This window comes from Mus pahari, chromosome 4 (genome assembly GCF_900095145.1).
Source record: "Mus pahari chromosome 4, PAHARI_EIJ_v1.1, whole genome shotgun sequence".
NCBI classification, from domain to species: domain Eukaryota; kingdom Metazoa; phylum Chordata; class Mammalia; order Rodentia; family Muridae; genus Mus; species Mus pahari.
In genome coordinates, this window is record NC_034593.1 from 125,629,016 (window position 1) to 125,653,336 (window position 24,321).

Sequence of the window (24,321 nt, forward strand, 5' to 3'; positions counted from 1 at the left end):
CCGGGCGTGGAGGCGCATGCCTTTAATCCCAGCACTCGGGAGGCAGAGGCAGGCAGATTTCTGAGTTCGAGGCCAGCCTGGTCTACAAAGTGAGTAATTTTGAAATGACCAAAGAGTTCTTTTTCTGTAGTGTTCAACACTAGAAAAAAAAAAAAAAAAAAAAAAGTGATTGTTATGGGAAAACTTAAATAAATAGATAGATAGATAGATAGATAGATAGATAGATAGATAGATAGATAGATAGATAGATAGATAAAATAAAATAAAGCAGAGTGACTTGAGAATAGCATGTAGTTTACCAGAAGTGGTTTTTTTTCTCTCTCCTGTTAATGCGGCAAAGAGTCAAGATGCTTACCTCATCAGTGATGAAGGAGACATCGTATCTCTGGAGAACGGTGGTGGCCAGGTGACTGACGGGCCCTTCTCCAGCCTCAGCATACTTCAAAAGGAGCGGGATGCCTTCGGGAAGCAAGGCATTCTTCAGGGCCAGCAGGTACATCGTGGTGTCTTCTTTTTTCTCTGGTTTTTCAAGTCCTCCCAGGATCAGCTTCTTAGCTTCCACCACTGCCTAAAACATCACACAACTCAGACCCATGCCCACCTACAACACTCAGACAGGAAAACAGCATCAGCTTCTAGGGAGCTCTGCCTTGGTTGCCATGGGAAACATGTTAAGGTATGGGGTCTTCTCAAACGTGTGCTTACATGGTCTAGAAAAGCAGAGCATAATTAATAATGGGCAGTCTTTGACACGTTCCAAATGAAGCTCGGTTGTTCTATACGAAGAAAACTTCCTCAGCACCCCAAACAAAAGACAGCTGTGGTTCCAGATCCCCAGATCATTTGCTTACGGTTTAATACTAAGGCATTTATGGGGACTGGCTCCTGGACCTCCTGGTGATAGCGCGACTCATGGGTCCTTGGGACCCTTAGATGAAATAAGGTGGTATTTGCTTGTCTATATGCACCACCCTGCTTACCTGAGGAATCTCAGGAGTATTTATTGTCCTCAATACAAGGTGACTGCTGGGTGAATGGCTGTGCTGTGTTAAATGCATGGCCACGAACATCTGCTCCCCTCACTATTTTTAACCCACGGCTGGTTAAATCTCAAATGGAGAATCCACATACGTACAGGGAATCACTATATTGGTATATTTGTATTTGATAATCAGACAAGGAATTCTTTGAGGGTGGTATGATATTCTGTGCATCTTTATGTTAAAGGATTGGCATCGGGCCTAGTATAAAGTCAGCATTCACTAAATAATGATACCTGGGTATTTTATATATGGGTTTTATCCTTAGCAATAATATTTAATACAGAAATTGAGAAAATAGATCAGCTCTTTAATAATTATTGAAATCATAAATGTAGGGATTTGTCATCCTCAGGTGTCTGAGATGTAATGCTAAATTTAATTTCTAGCATAACCGAAATCATTTTCAATGTCTGTGTTTTTTATAGACTTTCCTTGCTTGTTTATCGTGCATTCTGTCTGTAGGCTACTCCCTGTGGAATCATTTGGTCTCGGTGGTGACCCTCCATATTGTTTTTAATGACAGGCATTTAGAAGAAAAGATGACACAGTAATGTTTTTCTCTAGCAGAAGAAAACAGGAACTGAAGAAAATAGCAGAAGAAAAGTATGAGCTGAATGTTAGCTCATAGTAATGATGGGGAGAAGAAGAGCCACATGTTACTTAGCATTTTCATTTTGTAAAGTAGAAAACAGGATTTTTAAATGGATATTACTAGATGAACCCACTCAGGTTTTCCATATGTGGTTATGTTTCACCCAGTTCCAGTGAAATCGAAGGCTGCATAGCATGATGACTATAGTTAATACTATTGTATTGTTATATTTCAAAATACCTTGAATATATTTTAAATGTTTTTATTCTAAGGAGATAGCATGTATTGTAGGTTATGGCTATGTTAATCACCCAATTTGATCATTGTACAATGCATAAACATTTGAAGCATCACATTTTACCTCACATGCCACACACACACACACACACACACACACACACACACACACACGTATATATGTATGTATAATTTGTCACAGACAAATAAAAACAGAAGCAAAAATAATTCCTGAGTACAGACATAGAGGACTCTCAACGAATTTGTATTTAGCAGAAAAATTAATGGGTGATTTGATTTCTAGAGAGCATTTATTGATCGCAACCTATGCCGTGGGCTTCCTTTAAGCAACTGGTGTTGAAAAGCAAAGATTCATCACTGTGTGGAGCCTCTATTCCAGTGAGAGACAGAGATAAGCAAGAATGCTAATGAGCAGCTAAACTGTAAAGTGTGTGAGACGGAATGATTGCCGAGTTGGGAACTGGGGAGTGGCCAGGTTGGCAGTATGGCTACACTGGGCATGCACAGTCTGGACACAGTGAATACGAGACTGTGGCCTTACACTGGGCAGTCTGAACATCGTGGACACAAGACTGTGACGCTACACTGAGCAGTCTGAACATAGTGGACACAAGACTGTGATGTTACACTGGGCAGTCTGAACATCGTGGACACAAGACTGTGGCACTACACTGGGCAGTCTGAACATAGTGGACACAAGACTGTGACACTACACTGGGCAGTCTGAATATAGTGGACATGAGACTGTGGCATTATACTGGACAGGACATAGTGGACACGAGACTGTGGTGTTACACTGAGCAGTCTGGTCATGGTGGGCACGAGTCTGTGGCACTTACCTTGAGCTTGCAGTCTTCATTCTGACACAGCTTCCTGACTAGGGCTCCAATGATGATTATAACCGACTCTCTGATGTCGTTGCTTGCAAAGGAACCTTTGAACTTACTCTGTGGCCAAACAGGGATCAAATAGGTCATCAGGACATTTCAACTTTCCAAAGGGACACTTCCCAGCTAATAAAGTAACCGTCATCTGGGGAAATGACTTTGTGTTTCCAGACAACAAACTCAGAATTTTGTTTTTGAGCCACTTAGAAATGTGTTGTCTAGTTTTGCATAAAGGATTGCTTGACTGCCCGGCCCCAAATGATCTTTCCCACCCCCACTCCCACCCCCTCTACCCAGTCTGTGAACCCTTCAGGGTTCAGAGATTTGATTGTTCAGTTGTTCTAAGATTCCCCCCAAAGTCTGTAATATTCCTTATATGAACTGGAGGTGTCAATGTGTATGCAGAAATAGCAAGAAGATTTTTGAAGTGAAAGTAATCCTAATTGCTTATTGAAGCATCATATAAAATGGTTTACTCTGATGTTTTATCCTTTGCCACATGATAAGGTAGGTGGCCGTAATCTTCAGGTTGTCATAAAGTGTGAGTCATGCTGGTAACTAGACCTTCTGTGCCCCTAACTGAGGTCCACTGTGCTGGGTAATGCACAGAAAAGAGGCCAGCGATGTGAGTGCTAGGAGGACTCTCTCCTATGGCCTCAACTCTGACTGGATCCAATTTTAATACCTGCTTCCGTTTAAGAAGTTTTGCTTATCATTTTTTACCCAGCAGCCCATGGTCACCATTTCCCCAGTGTCCCTGACTTACAAGGAGGGCTCGCAGGAGTTCTTCATCAGGATGGGTGGCAAAGCCACAGGCATAGAGGAATCTTTCCTGGAGAATGATACTACTGTCGCTTTTGAAATCCAAAAAGTCTAGGATGGCTTCCAGCGAGTCTGGAGTCTGAGCAGAGGTGACAGCATCCACCAGCTGAGGGCTGTAAAACAGGTATTACCTCAGACATCATGCTTCCGGGCCTTAGGGAAGCGCTACGCATCCCTGCCACCCACAGCCTTCTGTTAATTTGAACTTCTTAAAGGAGTACGTTTTCCCTTTGAACAAAAATTATAAATAGTACATTCCCAAAGGACCGCTTTATTCTACTGAAATTTCTCCTCCCTTTCTCTTGTCTCAGAACATACAAACCATTACACTATACTAACCTAAGCAAAATAAACTTGAAGATTTGTAAGTTAATATTATGTAAATATCATAAATCAGACTCTGAAAAGCAATACTTTTATGTGAGTAATACAGACAATCCAAAGACTCAAATTGAATTTCCTCTAATTAGATTTACTAAAATACACATTTCTCAAATGCCTAATTTAACTAAAGCACCATTCATTATTGATAGAGAATGAAAACTATTTTAAGTTCATATAAAAGGGGGAAGTTTTTGCCCTTTAAAAATAAATAAAGACACAATTATATAGTTCTATTTTATTCACAATGAGTATGTCATTGACTTCCACGAAAAAAAAAGTAGTTAAAAATTGATCATGAAAGCAGCTTTGGCTATTTGAGTCTGAGTGTGATAAAAATTTCTAATCAATTCTTCACACTAATGAACATATGGATATAAATATTGCATACTGAGCTCACATGCTCATGCTCACAGTGGCTCATCCCTGTAATCCCAGCCCTAAGAAAGCTGAGGCAAGGGGATCAACCCAGGTCCAAGGCTAGCCTGGGCTACAAAATAAGTTTTAGGATAGCCTGGGCTACAAAGTGAAGCCTCATCTCAAAATCCATTGAACAAACAAAACTGATTAATGGCTTGAGAACACAGTTCCACAGAAGAAAGGCAGGCCCCCTCTCAGAGCATGATAGACTCAAGCCTGTTCTAATTTGGACTCGTGGATCCAAAACAACAGTCAAGAGAATCAGCGTGAAAACCTGCTGGTGCGATTCTGGCCAAGTGAGCATTAAGTTACTGACCTGTGGTGCAGTTGTTAGAAAATGCAGGCCAGCAGAATCACTGGTTTTGAAATAGGGCAGAAGACTGAAAGTGGGTCCTTCTTAATAAAAAAAAAACTAACAGGGTTGCAAAGATGGCTCAGTGGCTTAGGGCACCGCTGCTTTGACAAAAGAACCTAGTTTGTTTCCCAGTATGCCTATGGCGGCTCACAACCACCTGTGACTGCAGCTCCAGGGAACCCAATACCCTGCCCTGACCTCCGAGGGCAACGGGCACACGGCACACGCAGTGCACATGTATACCCGCAGCCAAGTGTTCATACACACAATGCAAATATATCTTTAAAAAAATTTAAAAGACAGTGGTGGTGTAAAATCTTTCCTGACAGATGTCCCTGAAAAGCAATGTGGCTTACAGCACTTCCTTCTTCTCTGCCTTCAGAATCTGGAGGATCTCTTCTCTTCTCGAAGTCCGGAGGTGCTGAATGAAGGCCAAGAAGCTCTGGACGGCCTCGGCCTTGGACAGGTTGTCAGGCTCCAAGTGCTTTCTGATGGACTCCCAGTGCTCCGCCAGCTGCAAAGCACAGCCCCGGGTGCAAGTCCCTTAGTTCTGAGCTCCCGACTTAGGAAAGGCGCTGTTCTCCACGGAGATACAACGGTCTTGCCACCCATCTTGTACACCGGGTGAAGCCGGCTGCTAATACGTAGGCCTGCTTCCCTTGGGGGCCACGCTAGAGCTGGGTTTGCGGGACCTTGGACCATTAGCCATCTGAGGTTTGGATGTGTGGGTCCAGCAATGACTGTGTTGTGACAAGCACATCTGAGGCCACACTAGGGAAAGTGTGCAGAAGTTTCATTAACAGCCGAGGACTTGGTGTTTGGGAAAGGCAAAGTGAGACCTGCCAGAGTAGTACTGCTTTCTAACTTGCTCGGACCTCACTGCAAATCAGTTTCAAACAGTCTGAGCTCCCTACTCTTCTTACAGCATTGCTTGCGTGGAATCCAATGCTGCACTGTTGCTCGGGTCTGAACTGTTCAGAGTTTGTATCTATGCTTAACGGGGAGAGTTGAAAAAGAGTCATTTTCTCATATGCTACACTTATCGTATAATGACTTCGTAATAATGTCATCACATAATGACTTGCTAATCAATGTCATCTTTCACTTTTGAAACAAGCCAAATAACTTCCCTACTTCAGTACTTTTCTCCTTACCTCATTGTATAGAGAGAGCCAAAGAGAGCCAGAGAGAGAGAGAGAGAGAGAGAGAGAGAGAGAGAGAGAGAGAGAGAACCCCTAGCCTGTCCACACTTACAGAAGGGCATCCTTTGCAGACACGCTGGAGGACCTGTCCCACAATGGGAATGGCTTTGTATTTGGAATCAACTGCTTTAATTACACCTGCCACTTGCTTCCCAGGGACCATCCTTGGGCCAGCTTCAGTTGTCTTCAGCTCCAATTTCTGCCTGTGCAGCACCAAATGGAAACAGCACATTGTAAGAATTTACAAATGTGAGAGAGGGGAAAAAAATACTAAAACTGCAACTCTTTCAGAAAACATAAAACCAACTAACTTACTCTATCCATTTACATTCGCAATCTACAGCATCTCCAGAGACACTTTGAACCCCAACGACATTGTTCTGTTTTTCTGATCTAACTATTTTATTCAAAGATTTGGAAGTTTTAGGTCTAGACCTTCAAAATACCATGCCAAGGGGACAGAAGAAAGACGATTTGTCAGGATGCAGAAGAAGACATGGGAGGTCTGAGTCAGCTTTCTGAAGATCATATTCAAAGCAGTCACACGTCAACTACTAACCAAGACAGTCAGCAAAGCTCATTTTCCAAAAAGATGGTCTCAATGGTCATTTTTTTTCGACCCACTCTCCTAGAATTTTGTCATTCTGTCATCAAAAGACAGGCAGGTGTACTGAAACAAATATTTCCTATGCGTTACTGTAGATTGTATGAAAAATGATGAACGGGTTGAACCCAATTTCTGCAAGGAGTTCAGTCGAAATGAAAAGGCCATCTGTGCATACACACACACACACACACACACACACACACACACACACACACACCAATTACAAGTCAAATACCATAATATAGAAAAGGAAATGTTGACTATAACAATATGTGAAGGAAAATAGCACTCCTGGCATTACTGTCTTACTTGGACACTATCTTTCCTGCTACGGCTTGTTGGAAGTTCAAGGCAAAGGCTCTGATCTCTTCTGCAAGCACAGCGATAACGAAGCTGTCCTCTATCTTGTAGGTGGTGACAGATGTGGCTTTCGAACTGACGCCCAGCACCTGCATAAGTAAGTGAATCAGTCGAAAGTAATTACCCTTACATTTTAATTGAATCAAATAGCAACTGACTTCCAATTTTCAAAAGAGTTCCTCTTTTACCCCATCTCCCATCATGAGAACACCCACAACACATTGAAATAAATATCTACTCATGTGGCGCTTGTAAGGACAGAACCTAAACTAAAAATGATAAAGATTTCCTAGGTGTATGCTCTGCTGCTTTTCTATTATCTTAAATCTCTACAGAATGTCATTATCGAGAGCCTCCGAGGAAGCTGCCGTACCTGGTTTGCCGTTGTAAATCCAGACCGCTCAATTTTGCATGTATCCAGAGCCTTGATTTTGACCACTTTGTCTTGCTGGGCCTGGTAAGTCACTTTACAATCCCCAGAGATATCTACCTGGAACAGAAAGCAAGAGCATAATGCTTGGGATGCCACGTGGGCCGTCAGCGTGGGTATCCTGATATGCCATTGAGAACTTCACCCTACCCTGGGACAAGAATACGGAAAGACAAAAGTCCTCGAAGGCTTTTTACAGGATGCTGAATCTCACTTTGGCTAGGCCTGAGAACATCTCGGCTGTCCCAGGGATCACGGGCCATCCTACTTCTCTCGCAGTTCAGGATCTGAATACACTGCTTGCCCACTACTGAACTCTCTGGCCATGTGGGGAATTATCTGGTGAGGGGGGAATGCTTTTAAAGCCTGTACCAAGATGGTGTGTGTGATCTTTCAAGAGAGAAGTATGGCCAAAAACTCTTGAAACTCGTGAGATTAACTAAATTCATTATCATTCATAATAAGAATCTGAGTTTACATAAAAATGTCCCAAAATAGACTCTGTTCGGCTCCTGTGAGCTTTCCCCTTGGGTTCCCTGCCAGCACCATTCTTGCTGCTATTTTAGTAAGCTAGCCACATTCCCTTGGCCCAGCCCGGCCATCCCAGTTTCTCCTCTGCTCATGGGCCAGATGAGGTAAGAGCTGGAGAACTGGTGTCCAGCTTGACTCAAGTCGGATAGCTGGAACCCACTGAATTCTTTAACTCACTTCTATTTCCTCTCTGAATTGGGGCACTTGGTTCTGAAAGCCAGTGATCTATTCCAAATCCCCGAGATGATTAAAATACAGCTGCTCAGCTCATTGCTTATCTATGATTTTAGCATCCTCAGGATGAATCTATGATTTTAGCATCCTCAGGATGGATCTATTATTTTAGCATCCTTAGGATGAATCTAGGGAATGTGTTTTTTTAAATATGCTTCCCACAATGCAGGAGGATAGAGACACTTAACAACCATTGGATCCCCCAAAGTTTTCTGCATATTTTACAGTTATCCAAAGTTCCTTTAATAGAATTGATTCCAATTCCTTAACTCTGTATTTAAGCAATAAACCATTTCATATGTAAGTGAAATTTGACTATCCAGCTTAAGTCAACTTTTCTAAAACAATACTTAATCCTAAAAGCAGTTATAATTTTCTGTGGAATTTCAGTTGGCAAAAATGCTTAGAAACAATTTGATATACCTGTTGACAAATAAGATGTTGGTTGACTTATTTACTGACCTACGCATTTAATTTGTAGTGCTGGGCTTGAACTGGGCTTCATACTTGTTCAGTGGGCTCTCGACTACTGACTCACATCTCCAGCTCTTTTTATATTTTATTATTGCTTGGGAGAAGTATGTGTATTATATATGTGTGTGGTAAATGTGCATCTGTATGACTGTGTGTATGTGTGTACACATACATATCCATACATGTAGGCCAGAGAGGACATAAGGTATCTCCCTTCATCACTTTCTGCCTTATTCCCTTGAGACTGGTTCTCTCTATGAACCTGCAGCTCACCAACTGGATCAACAGAGCTGGTCAGTGAACTCCCAGAATTCATTTGTCTCTTCCTGTTGCACTGGTTACTGGCACACGAGTGGCCACATCCATCTTTTGTAAAAATGGTGGATTTCATTAAGTCACCAGACTGTCTTAAAGTTTACTCTATGACCCAGGCAGACCTTTGCTTAAAACTGGGCCTTAGCCCCCAAGTAGCTGAGATTACAGCGAGTGCCTCTCCCCATCCACCCAGACACGAAGTTCTTAGGATTGTCACTATGTACCTCGTTGGTAGTTCCAGAGCTTAACTGCATCTGGAATAAGCTAGCCAAGCCTCTCTTGAGATTTTCTATGCCCACGGGCTCGTTTTCATAGGAGTAGAACTCTTTGACCTAAAGGGAAAAAGAGAAATACAAATGAAGTCATGGTACCTCGTTTATCAGATTCGGTTAAATACTTGGCTGGAGAAGTCAGGTTCTCACACCCACTGATTATGTGAGAGATTATTCTGTTAGTGAAACGCTGTGATTTCTTTCTTGTGAAAAGAAGCAGTTTCAGTTTCTAAGAAGCGAGATCATGGAACTTAGGAGGTGAAAATGAAGGTTCTGAGCATGAAGGTCACTGTGGAGAGGGAGAGCCCAGGGTTTCTGTGAAAACTGGGGCTGTGGAGGGGAGAAAAGCTGGACCATCACTTTCCTTCACAACACATACTCTTCACCTGTAATTCTGCTTGAAACAAATAAAAAAACGAACAAAAGTAAATGAAACGTTCTTAGAAGAGAATGTGTACTGGCTGGTTTTGTGTGTCAACTTGACACAGGCTGGAATTATCACAGAGAGAGGAGCTTTAGTTGCCTCCATGAGATCCAGCTGTGGGGCATTTTCTCAATTAGTGATCAAGGTGGCATTTTCTCAATTAGTGATCAAGGTAGGAGGGCCCCTTGTGGGTGGGGCCATCTTGGGCTGGTAGTCTTGGGCTCTATAAGAAGCAAGCCAGTAAGTAACATCCCTCCATGGCCTCTGCATCAGCTCCTGCTTCCTGACCTGCTTGAGTTCCAGTCCTGACTTCTTTCAGTGATGAACAACAATGTGGAAATGTAAGCTGAATAAACCCTTTCCTCCCCAACCTGCTTCTTGGTCATGATGTTTGTGCAGGAATAGAAATTGACTAAGACAGAATGAGAATCACCACAAATGACAGCATTTCTGAAAAGGCTTAATGTCAGTAGGCCATGACGAGGGCTCGGGTTTGCTCATGAATGGCCATGGTGCCCATGAACAAGCTGCGGAGCATCAATGTGTTTCCCGAGTAGTGACGCTGCCTCAGGTAGCAGAATGGCAGAGGCTGCAGTGCTGGAGCACAGCCCACCCACGGCTACTGCAGAAGACTTTCATCAGAAGGTATAGGGGAAGGGGTTGAAAGAAGGAGTGTGATTTGGAAGGAATAGGAAGTGACTTGGCTCTGTTTTATCCTCGTCACTTATTGGCCCTATATCTTTTATCATTTTAATGAGTTGGTTCATCTATATAAACAGCATGGAAACCATAGAGGAGTTTTTAGAGGGCAGCCCATCACTTTCACCTACTGACTTCAAACACACCCTATGGTTCAGTGGAGGACAGATATGTCTTCCCTGTGAAAATACTGTGCTCTACAAAAGCCGTGGCAGAGCATTCCTGCCCCCACCGATCCATTTCTCACAAAACAAAACAAAAACAAAACAAAGCAAACAACAACAACAACAACAACAAAATGAGAATTTCAAACAAAATAGCAAGCTCAGGAGTACAATGAATTTAATTAATACCAGTCTGAATAATTCAGCCTACCTAAAAATGTCTCATGTCTTCGGAGGCAATATTATGTCTGAATTAACCACAGGAGTGCTTCAAATCTCTATTTTTACTTCCTAGACATACTCCGCCTAGTGACAGGTTTGCTGGATACTGTATCTGTGATCGGTTTTAGTCACTCCACTGCGTCATCCTAAGGGTGGGGAAAGTGTTGTCTGTGCTGGTTAAAGGGGACCTGTGCCAGTGACTTCACTGTCTGAAAATCCAGGGATCATATTCTCATACAATCCACTGGCTGTCTCTCAGATGGACGCTGGCTTTCTGATGCTCTTTGCTATGGGATTTCCTTCCCATATGATTCCCAGTGCATATGCCTGGATATCTCTGGGCATCATGGCTACACAAGGCTTATAACTAGAGTTCTCAGGCCCAGGAAAATCGGACATGCTTAGACGGTGGCCATGGTGTGTGTCGATGGAGGGTGATATCTTGGTCAGAGTCTTAAATGCTTCTGAAGCCAGTAGTTGGGGAAGCTAACTAGCTCCCATTTCCCTAGCCTACAAAGAGCTCTTAGAGTTCTGGCCGTGCTGCGGGAGACTCCGGCCTTGCACTCAGTCTACAAATGAGATCACGTGCTCATCTACCACTAGTCACCTCTGCGACGTCCATCTTGCTGTCTTGATAAGATGATGCTGGAGTGTTATTTTTTTTCCAAGTAAATTATCCAAAAAGCATAAACCCCTCAGAGAAAAAAAATAATTTTTTTCTATTGGTATCTATTGTTTTCCTACAATGAGAAAAGTGAACCAGCCTTTTGTTTGTTTTCCCCCTTTGTATGGCTGCCATATTTCAGAAGCTAAAATTGTTGATTTTTGGAACAGACCGATCTGATCCAAAGGGAAGATACCATTCTTCTGCATATTTGTCAGACATCGAAATTAATCAGCAATTGATAACACTAATAAACTGGAACTTTGAAGTTTGACCCATGTGACTGTCACAGCAGTAATCTTAAATTCACTATCTCACAAGAGAAACCGAGTATATTTTATGGTGTTCAGGCCATAAAGCTGATAACTTCGTTTAGTTCTGAAATGAGTTCTAAATATCCAAGTGCTAAGGCTTCCGATCTGAATCCACAGTCAGGAGAGTTTCCAGGGAACAACAGTAAGCTACATTTTCCACACAGGAACTCAGCGCGAGGCTAAGCAGACTGCCAGGAAGGAAACACGGGGCATCAGGTGGTCAAACCTGGGGCCATTTTTTTTTTCTTTGGAACTATATTTTCCCTTAGGAAGAAGTTGCCCCTCTTAAATGGCTACGATAACAGAAGACAAATTTACATCCACTGCCTAAATAACAGGAATAAGTTGAATCGACCCTGACAAACAGGGAGTCACCATCTTATCTGTGATATTTAGCTAATGCAAAGCATAGTTAAGAAGTGCTGTAAATAAAGACACAGGGGACGAACCGGAAGCTTCCAAGGTGGTGTTGACAAGGACCACACACAGATCCTGCAAACAGCAGATTCACCCCAGGAAACAGCACACCCAGCAAGAGGCAGACTTAATTTCATCAATACAGACAAGCGAAACCAAGGGCAGAGTCCCAAAGCTATCTGGATGGTTGGATTAGCATTTCGGGCCCAGAATGATTCTGTGCTATGAGCACAGGCACTGTTTGTCCTTCAAGGAACTGCCATACTCCCAAACTTAGTTTATTCCATGCAGACGAAAATCAGGTCAGACCCACGCACTTATGTATGGGCAATGAGTGACTGTCGGGGGGGGGGGGGAAGAGAAATATACAATGAATATGTATCTAAGTTACTTTGTTAGGTTTGTTCGTGATGTAATATGGGAGCTTTGAATGGGGAGAGGAGAAGAGGGGGGTGCTCTGGAAGAAAAAAAAAAAGATTTTCTTGAAATCGCAGGAATTTGGAGTAGAATTTAATTTTGGCTTAGGGTAGAAATGTCCTCTAAGAAAAAAAAGCGTTTTCTCTGCTTTCAGTGTCTGTCCTCGTAATCTGAACTGACAATGACCTTTCTAACAGTGATGGGACCGAACGTCCCTTTGGCTCCTTCTTAGTCTACAGGGTAGAGTCTTTCCAAGCCCTTTACTGCTCAGCTGAGAGATATAGAGTGATGTACTTTAACCTGTGGCTACAGCAGGTCATCACAGACCTCAGCTCCCACCGACCTGGCACACTGGTGGCACCAAAATAGTGACGTGGCAGCTTCCTCCAGCCTTTGATCACCGAGGGCATCCAGTTCGTGTGTGTGTGTGTGTGTGTGTGTGTGTGTGTGTGTGTGTATGTGTGTAGCAAGACTTTGTACTCAGCTTCTGGCAAAGGCACTGTAAAATGATAGGTTGTGGTTAAGACAATAAATACAATTAATATTTAACGGACTCAAGAAGCTTGCCACTTTGGAGGTCCAGAGAAGAAGAGGACTGTGTTGTGTATTAATAAAGTGGAGACATATGCAAGCAAATCAAGTGAGTGAATTCATACAGTGAAAAATGACATAAGGGAATTTTCAAGTCAACCCAGGCTGGCTTGCAATGTGAGGACGGGATAACATAGAAGCTAGACGTTGCTCCGAGTGCCGACTTCATGACCTGCCAGTTCTGCACCCTTTGGAAATTTCCTTAACTCCTTAGAACTCTAGGTCCTCCTCTGTCACAGGAGGTCCTCCTCTGTCACAGGAGGATGTTATCAACACAGCAGCAGCCTCCCTCCCTCCCGTGTCTCTGACTAGCCCAGGAGAAAATGTTCATAGTGTCTTCAGGCAGAGCTCACTGCAAGCACAGAGTTCTCCTTCCTTATAAGGAGTCACAAACCAAGTCTGGCTTATTTAGCCTCACATCAACTCCTGTGCTCACCCCCTTTTCATTAAGTTTTCTCCATAAGCAGTTGCTGTATGCACTGAGAGAAAGATGTACTTGCCGCTCATGAGAAACTCGTTGTTGCCTCATGGGAGAATTAGACTGCACTGTGTGACAAGCCTCAGAAGAAATAATCCCAAGAGCTGATGGGCTTTGGTGGATGCGAGGAAAGCTTTATGGACATTCCAGTCTGCACGAGGTACTTTGGGGAAGGGGAAGAAAGCCATAGGGCAGGGAATGGAGGGGCTGGACTATAAGCAGGATTGGGTGTTTCCCTGCTTAAAGCTATAAATTAGCAATGACTATAGATGGCTGAAAAGAAAAATGGGAAGAACCAAGGAAGGGATCTGAAATACCAAGAGTGTTGTGAAGTCAAATGCTTGCCTCCTGCTGACTAAGAGTGTGAACATCCCAAAAAGAAGAAGGACGCTCAAGCTAAGTTTGAATAGCTGGGAAGATTCTGAGTAGTGGGGAAAGACAAAGGTGCTCAGAGAGACCGGGGTTCACATTTTAAGTGATACTGGCACAAGTCTGCCTCGAACTCCTTCTCTTAGGGCTCCATATCAAAAAAAACAAAAAAAAAAAACAAAAACAAAAAACAAAAAAATTGCATCCTGTTTGCAGCACACAGGTTTCTGACGTTTTTACATTCAAGTACTTGTCATCGGTATTTTGAGTGTGGAAAGTCGAACTTTGGAGACATGCAAAGCAACATGCAAAACTCTCCTTATCTTTGTTTTTCAACCTCGTGACTGAGCTTGACCCCCACCCCCATCCTCCCTAATACGAATAAAATACCCGAAACTTTCCTAAACAAGAATGTGGAATGCCTGATAATTAACTGATCCCAGTTGCTTCTTGGTTCCAACATATTAAGACCATAAAACAAGTTAGTTTTAAACCATAAAACTTCTGAAAGCTTACAGAATTTTCTTACTGGCATTCTAGGTGGACATTATAATATTCACTCATCATTTAGCTATGTTTGGTGTTTTCCGAAGTTGTATTTATAACAGATGTCTACATATTTTGAAAACTGCGTGTCTTCAACCTGACACAGAAAAAGGTCACTTTTATGCTTTGCCCAGACAGACAGCCTCACAAATTAATATTATTTACATACCCTCTAACCTTCCATTCTAAGCTGCCTACTTTCCTGAACTTATCCAAACTCATACTGTGATGATTTTCTGTATTATACTAGCTCCATAATAGCGTCATAAATTAGGTTCTAATTTAATAGTTAATAAGGTGTACTTTAGGAATAGTGTTTCTCATCCATAAGCCAATACTTCATCCTGTTACAATGATTTTGAGAGAGGAGGGGGGGGCCTGGGTAGGGAACAGAATTCAGGGCATGATTTCAGTTACTTTGGTGATGTTTCTGCAGCAGCCTTTGAGATGATTGCACTGTAAAGAAAGGTGGTAACAGTGGGGTTCTCTCGGAGTACTCCCTGCGCAAGGGGGTTCCCTCGGAGTACTCCCTGTGCAAGGGGGTTCCCTCGGAGTACTCCCTGCGCAAGGGGGTTCCCTCGGAGTACTCCCTGTGCAAGGGGGTTCCCTCGGAGTACTCTCTGCGCAAGGGGGCAGCCTAGGAAGTCGTGGAAGACAACACCAGGGCCGTTACCTTCCCGCGGACTAGATGAAGAAGCATGGGTCTCTGCAGCGCCTCCAGGTTGTCCTTCCCTATGATCTTAGGTGGGCTTTTGCCCTTGAAGATGCTCTTCTCTCCTCTCTGTTGACCCGCATTTTCGACGTTGACAGCTGTTATCTGAGGTCAAGGAAAGAAAACTATTAGGAAAAACTCCCACATTTGCCTCTTGAAAATGAAAGTGGTGAAGGATACCAACTGAGGTTGTCATCTTTCAAACCGTGACTCATGGGACTTGTCCCTTGTGTCACTCGACAAGAGCCTTAACCAACCAAACTACAAAGGCTCACCATGTCATCCCACTTCTAAGAGTGGAGAAGGCGTTATATTTTAACTAGTGGTTTGAATTTGGCTCTCGGGTGTCACTGTCACCTTTCTGACTTATTTTGAGCAGTTGCTGCCTGCCTCATTCCTTCCCTGTCTGTATCGTGTCTGAACCATGCCACCCCTTCTGCCTCTGTGTGTTATTAAATGGAAGATGGGCAGCCAAGGTACAGGACAAGAATGTGGGAAATGTCTTCTGCAGGAAAGCTTTCTGTCCTTGTGATAAGTGACTCAGAGGAGTGGATGGTGATGTTTTGATCCAACTTTGAAAATACAACCACTACAGACATAACAAAACAAAAACCAGCAACAGATTGGCAACTGGACTGCAATTATCGTCACTATAAAGAACATCCAAACTATTAGGTAGCTTTGGTTCAGTGCACTATTTGACATTAACCTGCAGAAGAATTACCTAACTTTAAAAGGAATTCGTTGCCATTAGGTTCTTGGAAAGTAGAACTACAATATATCAAAACTAGGAAAATTCACAAATCTAAACCACTACGGCTGACCAAACACTGTCATTCTATGGAATACTTGGTTCCTTCTAGTAGAGGTTCTGTGGCTCGTCAGTCATCCCACCTGTTAAGTCAGGCCTCACTAATGCTTTTCCTTTCCAGTCCCCTTGGTTCCTTGCATGATATGCATTGCAAATCCCTTCCTCCCAGGACACTCTGAATGGATTCCAATCCTATGTCCCTTTCACATTAAGATGATAAATAGACCTAGAGATCCGACTCCAGTTACTCAGCAGCCTGGAGCACGCATCTCCTAACATCCCTCTCCCACAACTTGGAGAACCCTCACTACTGATGAGCAACAACTTCAAAACTGTGAATTCTTCGCCTGTCTTTGTAAAAGAGAAGAAGCCAAGTATAACCAGGAGCCCAAAACAAGGACCGCTGGGTGATGTACATCTGTCTAACACCTAATCTTAGCGAAGTCTTGTGTTTCATTTAGAAAGTGCCCACCGTGATTTGGATCAGTTGATCATCATCACCATCAGGATTCCTCCACAGTAACACAACGTCCACGTCAGATGATATCCTGAAGCCCACACTGGTTTGCGGGTTTCCTTTGCCCCCATCAAGAAACACTTCAGTGGAGTACGTGAGCTTGTATAACCGCTCATTATTTAATGAGAGGCCAGTTGTGTGACCTGCATTAAAAGAGGGACACAGGTCAAGTCTCAATTGTCAGGTACCTGTCAGGCCAGATAACATACTGTCTTGCCACCATTGCGTTCTTTCTGCTCACTGAGGCTAGGTGGGGCTTAACGAGCACCTGTTGAACCAAAGATGGTGTGCTTCTCTGTGGCTTAAAAACCACAAATAACTGAGTTAACTGATGAACCCCAGACAAGCTTTCATTTCAGGAACCATTATTTATATAAATTATCAAGTCATCTCTATATTGTTCTGGCTGAACATTAAAGATACTTTTAGAGCAACTGACACATTGCTTTTAATCACGTGACTATAGGTCAAGCAGAGGTCTTGACAGGAATTGCTTTAGAAATTAAGTAAGATCATTTGTAATTCACATTTAAAACTGCTATGTGTATGGGTGTTTTGCCTGCATGTATGTATACCAAATGCAGGTGATGCCCAGGGAGGTCAGAGGAAGGTATTGGATCTGCTGGAACCGGAGGTACGTACATTCAGTTGTAAGCCGCTGTGTGGTACCCAACCCCAGGTCCTCTGGAAGAGCAAGCAAGGAGTGCTTTTAACCAAACCACAGATCCATCTTTAAAGCACCATAATTAATATATTGTTAATTTCAATAGTCATCAGAAAGACAGTTCTTTCATTGGCATACTTGGTGCATTTAAAGAATGTTTTCTCTTTGTAACTTTCTCTGAAAGCTTACTTAGCAAACTTGGTCCAAAGAACATTTCTCTGGTGGTTGTGGTGGTTCATACTCAGATGTTCAGTGCTTTAAGGAATGAGACAGGAAGATGCCCATGAGTTTGAGGGTAGCCTGGGCTATATAATAATTCTGGGGCAGCCTGGACTCCATAGTGAGTTTCATGCAAACCTAGACTATAATGTGAGACCATGTCTCTAATTAATTAATTAATTAATGAAAATTAAATCCTTACCCAGGTATATTATTCTATTAATAATATTTTGAATGAAATTGGAACATTTCAGAGTCACCTATAAATAAGTTTAAATTACCTGTGCCCCCCCCAAAGATACTTAATTACATAAAATCTTAACATGGGATTAAATTTGATATTTAATATCCAATAGTATGCAAGTCAGTATTGGGAGCCAAACAATAAACAAACAACAAACAAACAAACAAATAAAACCACAGAGGAGAAGTTCACAGTCTCCAATTCAGTTTAACTTATTCCCAAGACACACAAATGGGAAGGTTCAATTTTTTTCTCAGCCACAAAATGTTTGTGATCACATAAACTGCCTTTATGTATGTTCTGTGAGTTACTTGCTAGGTGTTGTCAAGAAGGGTTCAGTATGCATGTTCTTCCTCAGGGCTACTGGGTTACTTTGCCAGCTAACTCTATCAGAAGTCATAACTTACTTTCCCCTTAAGACGTATACTCATAGCCAGGTGGAGTGCCTTTAATTTCAGCTCTTGGGAAGCAGTGGAAGGTGTGTATCTCTGTGAGTTCGAGGCCAGGCTGGTCTACATCAGATACTGCCCACCCACCCTATGTAACAACCATTAGTAATAATGGTCTCCAGACTAAAAGAGACCAAGACAGGTTGCCTCAGGATTATGTGTGCTGAGTCATAAAAATCTACTAAGTTCGACCTTGTTCTGTTGTGGGCTCACTGTGTAGCCCAGGCTGGTCTGGACCTCTTTTTTTCTCTTGCCTTTTGCTTTGGGTGCCTGGATTGCAATTTTGTGCCGCCACGTCTGGCTCTGAGATGGTTACTACTGTTCTTCATTAGATGAGGAAAGTGAAGGGCACAGAGATAGCACCGTTTCCCAGAGTGCTCAAGGCCACTAATGATGCTGGCATGATGGGAACTGTGCCTCGCTGGCACTAAAGATTGTGTTCTTGCCTTTAGCACACACCTCTACATTTTAGATCGAGTTCTCTTTCATCCCTAGGAAGGGAGCCAGGAATTCATTCTCAACAGGATGCTCTAAGAAACTCCTAGGACATGGGCAGCTTTCTAGAGTCGACAACCGAACAAGGAGACAAAAATCTCTACCCTGACAGAGTTAACATTTACATATGAGCAAACACCACCTCTGTATGGCTCTGGAGGTCAGCTTTAGGCTGACTGTGAGCACATCTGTCCCAAGAGTCACACTCTGCTCCTCCCATCCCCATTCTCGCAAAGAGCAGCAAGTGCAAAGGTCCTGCAGAGGGCTTATGCAGATACAAGAGCGGCAAAGAACGGAATTAACTGAGTGAACACAGCAGCAGAAGGAGATGAGCTGAAAGAGGCATCTCTGGGCGTCAGGGAGACTCGAAAGACAGTGAGATGGGAAGGTGAAAGGGTTTTTTGACCTAATTCCAGGGTCCATGCTCTGACAAAGGTTCAAAAGAAAGGCAAGGGTTTCAGTGAGCAGCCTGAAGGGTCACTGATGAGTGAAAGCTGGCATTGCACAAAAGGAAGTGCGGGCACCAGGTCCACCAAGCGATAAGCATGAGATGCAAAGGAAGATGGAGTCTCAAAGATCTGGAAGGAGGTGGAGCCTGTAACTCTCTTGGTCTCTCTCTCTCTCTCTCTCTCTCTCTCTCTCTCTCTCTCTCTCTCTCTGTTTGAATTCTAACCCAGTGCTCTACAGCAGTTCAAACACTGCCTTGTGGCCAGGAAGGATGTTTGCCCAGAAAGACCTTTCTTTCTTTTCTTTCTTAGTAACATCTATTTAATTCCATAGAGGGTACAAAAGTACGGTGCGCTGTCTTATCTTATCCTGACAGCAATTGTGAAAGGCAGACCGAACGAGAGGAAGCTGACAGAGACTACTCCAAGTTCAGCCCACACACAGGGTAGATAGACTTTGAAGCTTGGGTTTTATGAAATCTGAGTTCATGGGCTATGTGGAGGTGCTTTCTGATGGAAAATGTGTAGGAGACAGTAATTCTTAAACTATCGAGCTTTTACTTTACCAGTAACAAGGAGCATATGACTTATCAGCTCCTGACTATGCGGAGATGGTGAAGCAGGAAGGGCTCTGCTCACCCAAGTCTTCTCCTACTCTTTTAACAGGCCTCAACTGTCTGTCCTTTTCATCAAAATTTAAGATAATCCAAAACACTAGCCTGCGATCCCATGTTACTCACCATCCCTCCCCTAGACTGTTTCTCTGCTTACATTGTCCATGGTCCAGCTGCATTGGATATCCAACATGTCATTGGCTTAGTTTCTGTTTCAGGATATTGCTCTTCAGACTGGACATAATGACATTTTTTAAAAGTTTTATTTATTTTATGTATATGAGTACACTGTAGCTGTCTTCAGACACACCAAAAGAGAGCATCAGATCCAATTACAGATGGTCGTGAGCCACCATGTGGTTGCTGGGAATTGAACTCAGGACCTCTGGAAGAGCAGTCAGTGCTCTTAATTGCTGAGCCATCTCTCCAGACCCCATCATGGCATTTTTTTTTTTTATTCCCAAAGGAGAGACAGTGTGATGGAGCGGCTAGTTGACTGAAGCAAGGAGGCAGAGCAGAGGTGAGTCGGAGCGAGGCTCCTTCAGGATGTTGGGTTATGGAGATACAGGAAGAGGTAATAAAGACTAAGAATCAGACAGGGAAAGGGAAGGCAGAAGGAGGGAGGGGGAGGGAGGGGATGCTCGGGTGATTAATGCAAATGGACTAAAACTGCGACTGGATGGGGGGGGGGGCAAAGCAAACAGAAAGTAAAAGCCATTCATTAACAAACCACGACAGCACTGAGAACAGATCCGCCATCAGCAGCCTGATCAACAGCAGGTGGGGAAAACCAGCCTCTGGGGCTCTCACTCACAAACCACTGTCTTCCACACTGTCCTTCATCCTAAGAAGAGAGTCTCCTCGAGCCTTTTGCTCGTTATCTCTCAATCATCGTTTTGAGGGCAAAGAATCTACCACCAAATCATGGTCATCTGATACCAAAGGCTACTCCAGGTACAGGGAGAGAACTAAGTCCTATGTTGTATGTTTGTGATATTTAGCATAAGAAAGTCTTAACGAAATGAAGAAACCCAAAGCAAAGGCCCTGGGCCCCTCACACCCAGGCTCCTTGAAAGCCTCTGGAAGAGGGCCCCAGCGACCTGCCCTTGTCCCTTATCTTTCCTCCGTGACCTTTGTAAGCACAAGATATATTTGTAATGTTTTCTCAAAGACGGCCTCTCAGTTGCACAAGCTTTGGGTTCTAACCACCTGGGTTTGTCATTGAGCTTGTACACAACAAATTGTCATGTTCTAAACCACATTTTCCCCATGCGCAGGCAGCGTGCCTCCATGCTGCTGCTGCTGGTGGTGGTGGTGTGTGTGTGTGTGTGCATGTACAAGTGCATGTGCGTGTATGTGAATTTACTATTTTTAAGTTAACAGAATGGGAATCACACATGAAACCACAGTAACCACTCTATCTCCACTATTTTTTTCCCTTCAAAATAATCATGGTATTGGGTTCTATATTATACTGTTTATATCACATTAGACAAACAGTAAAACTCTGTCCTATAACACTCCCAAATCAGAGAAGACTTACAAGGGTTTTTTGTTGTTGTTGTTGTTGTTGTTGTTGTTTTGATTTTTTTTTTCACTCGAGGAAGGGTTATATCTTAACCACTGATGATTTTTTAAAAGTACTGAAAATATTCCCTCTAGTTTAAGAACACATTTGCTCAGGTAAAACAATTGAATTGTAGCCTTCAATATCTTGCTGAAGTAATAATCCCTTTTCATGTAGAAATTTCACACACCACACACACACACACACACACACACACACACACATACACACATACAGAGAGAGAGAGAGAGAGAAATAGTGAGACAAACTTTGCTTTATGATCAAAAGTCACATTTGTCCCAAACAGATTTAAAGTGTATGTGTGGTTATTTTATGTCCATCACACTCAGAGAACACAGTACTAGAAGTTGACCCTACCATGACAGATTGCCTTTAGAGCAATTGGTCTTTTTTGGTTTTTTTTGTTTTTTTTTTTTTGTTTTTTTTGTTTTTTGTTTTTTGTTTTTTGTTTTTTGTTTTTTCGAGACAGGGTTTCTCTGTGTAGCCCTGGCTGTCCTGGAACTAACTCTGTAGACCAGGCTGTCCTCAAACTCAGAAATCCGCCTGCCTCTGCCTCCCAAGTACTGGGATTAAAGGCATGCACCACCACCGCCTGGCTGAGCAATTGGTCTTAACAGTATAACTTTTTATAAACTATAAAAAGTGACATCTTTATACAAGGTAACAATCTAAAACCCAAAGAGTTTATAAGCTGGTGGATTTATAGAAGGTTTCACAACAGTACAGTATTCCATACAACACTTTCAAACCACTCCTTGTGAAATCACTTTCCTCTAGTACTTTCCTGATATCATTAATTCATATTTTAATTCATATTTTTGCCTTAAAACAAAAATTGTTAACTAGTAACACTTAAAGACATCTTATTTCTTACATCCATATTACATAGCTTTATTTTCCTTAACTCCTGACTCAGGTTATTCTACTTCCTTTGAAAAGCAACGGGAGTCTACATAGGCTTTACCAGTTCATTCATAATTCTTTGGCAATCAAATGCCTTCCTTTTATTGGGTCTCATTCTTCTTGTTGTTCCAGTGCTAAGCAACCGGACTGGGTTATTTTACAATTCAAATGAAGGCACTGTCTTCTGTGTGTCTGTCAGCAGCAGGTAACAATAGCTCTCTCTCCAAGAGTGAGAAACTGAAGCTAGAGACACAGTGCTCTGGGGGGATGGCGGGGCTGAAATAAGAAGGGATCTCTACTTTTGTAAAAGAGAGCCGGAAATTAAATTCTGTCTTCCTTTCCACTTCGTCACTTTCCTCCAGATATTCCAATCTTATATACTTTCAAAAATTGTATAGTTAGGAAACTCTTTCAGCACAGAGAGAGAGAGAGAGAGAGAGAGAGAGAGAGAGAGAGAGAGAGAGAGAGAGACTGAGGAGATTCAAGTTTAGGAAAAGGCAATGTAAACTTACCTTTAACAGAAGCAGAATAGGAAGAGAAGAAGCAGAGGAAAAGCACGGCCAGGAGGATCATGCTGATGCTGCCTGGCTCTCCTCTACCACATCCAGTCTCCAGGAGTCACTGAGCAGTGGTGGCAGCCGGCAAGGAAGTGACCCTCTTCAGAATCGGCGACGACAGTGTTTATCTATAGGGGAAAGGTCAGATTCCAAATTCCAAAATCAGGACCTAAGTTCATGGAAGGGCTCACTATTAATGATTAAACGCAGGTGAGCTATAGTTTGTAGTCTCTGGCTTTTAAGAAATTTGTTTCATCTCAGAAGGAAAATCAAGGAAGTTTTCATCTTGTATTCCAAACTAAACCAGTGAACAGTCTTACGTATGCAGAGAAGCTGAAACACCAAGGACCCATGTCAAAAAAAAACCAAACCAAAACAAACAAACAAACCAAAAAACTACAACAAGAAACCTAGTTGTGATGCTTTTCTGCTCAAGTACATAATCACCACCAAAGCTGGAGTATCCCATAATTTGTATGGAAACGTGAGGTTCAATAAATCCCAATCTCGGTTGAATCCTACTGAATACATCTCCTATGATTATTTTTGAATTTTTATACTATCACCAACCATTACAAAGAAAGACTTCCAACTACAGAATTTAACCTAAGTCATACCACCATTGATAAGGATAATGCTACGATTAGGCCTTTCATCCCTGAAGTACAGATCGTTGTCCTTACATGTGAGAAACTTCAGGGTTGGGGCAGTCAGCATTTGCCAGCATTAGTGTGTCAGTAGGCCAACTGAGGCTACCAGAGTGGCCCTCTGTTTGTAAGGACAAGCGATGCCTGTTTCCCAGATGCCCAGGTTCCTAGACTGGGCAGCCAGAGTCTCATAGCCCTGGCTGTCCTGGAACTCTGTAGACCAAGCTGGCCTCGAACTCAGAGATCCTCCTGCCTCTGCCTCCCAAGTGCTGGGATTAAAGGTGTGCGCCTCCACCGCCCAGCCTGAGTTACATTTCTAAGAAGAGATTCAGAGGACAAGTCCCCGTTCTCACCACTTTTGCAACAGAATATTATCTAGGAAACCTCTTTCAAGAGAATGCCCTTGTATAGCTCAGGCCACACTAGGTGACCCAGACAACATTTGTCCCTGGAAGTCCTGATAGAAACATAAACACTTCTAAATTGAAGTCGCATTGGGGGTGGGGGTGGGGTGGGGGAGTCAGTTGGGTAGAAGAAGAAGGAAGTATGGAAGTGAAGGTTACTGGGATATTGGCCTATGAGAATGCTCTTGGCCATGCTTGTTTTACATATAAAATGTGCTCTTAGAGCAATCCTGGTTCCTCTGAAAATCTGCCCCTCCCCTAACCTTGAGCTTAAGTCTTTTAGACAATTTAGATTAAAGATAGCAAGCAATAGAGCTACAAAATAAAATGCAAAAGTAAAAAATGTCCTTTGAAATGTGTTTTCCTATGCAGAATTGAAAGGTAAAAAATTATCTTAACCTCCTCTTGAGAGTAGAAATTCATTTGTTATTACCAGTTTTCTCGGGGCCCAGACAGAAAGTGGCGTGCTCAAACCCAAACCCAAACCTTTACAGAAATGATTTTGTGTGTACCAGGTGTCCATATACTATACAATGCACGTACAATGTAATGTGAAAATGTTT

The 24,321-nt window shown here is 42.8% G+C and overlaps 1 protein-coding gene across 1 annotated transcript in view; it reads right to left on the reverse strand.

Annotated features, from left to right (window-relative positions):
* The window catches only part of Mttp (microsomal triglyceride transfer protein), a 39,340-nt gene extending 16,525 nt beyond the window's left edge, over positions 1–22,815 (reverse strand). The window contains exons 1-11 of the mRNA XM_021196346.2: positions 22,663–22,815; positions 16,484–16,671; positions 15,162–15,305; positions 9,136–9,243; positions 7,301–7,417; positions 6,877–7,016; positions 6,013–6,163; positions 5,115–5,272; positions 3,547–3,715; positions 2,733–2,840; positions 356–568 (exon numbers count right to left, since the gene is read on the reverse strand). Coding sequence (XP_021052005.1) covers positions 356–568; positions 2,733–2,840; positions 3,547–3,715; positions 5,115–5,272; positions 6,013–6,163; positions 6,877–7,016; positions 7,301–7,417; positions 9,136–9,243; positions 15,162–15,305; positions 16,484–16,671; positions 22,663–22,723 — 1,557 coding nt within the window. The 5' untranslated portion in view covers positions 22,724–22,815. The remainder of the gene's footprint in view (positions 1–355; positions 569–2,732; positions 2,841–3,546; positions 3,716–5,114; positions 5,273–6,012; positions 6,164–6,876; positions 7,017–7,300; positions 7,418–9,135; positions 9,244–15,161; positions 15,306–16,483; positions 16,672–22,662) is intronic.
* Positions 22,816–24,321: the final 1,506 nt, after the last annotated feature.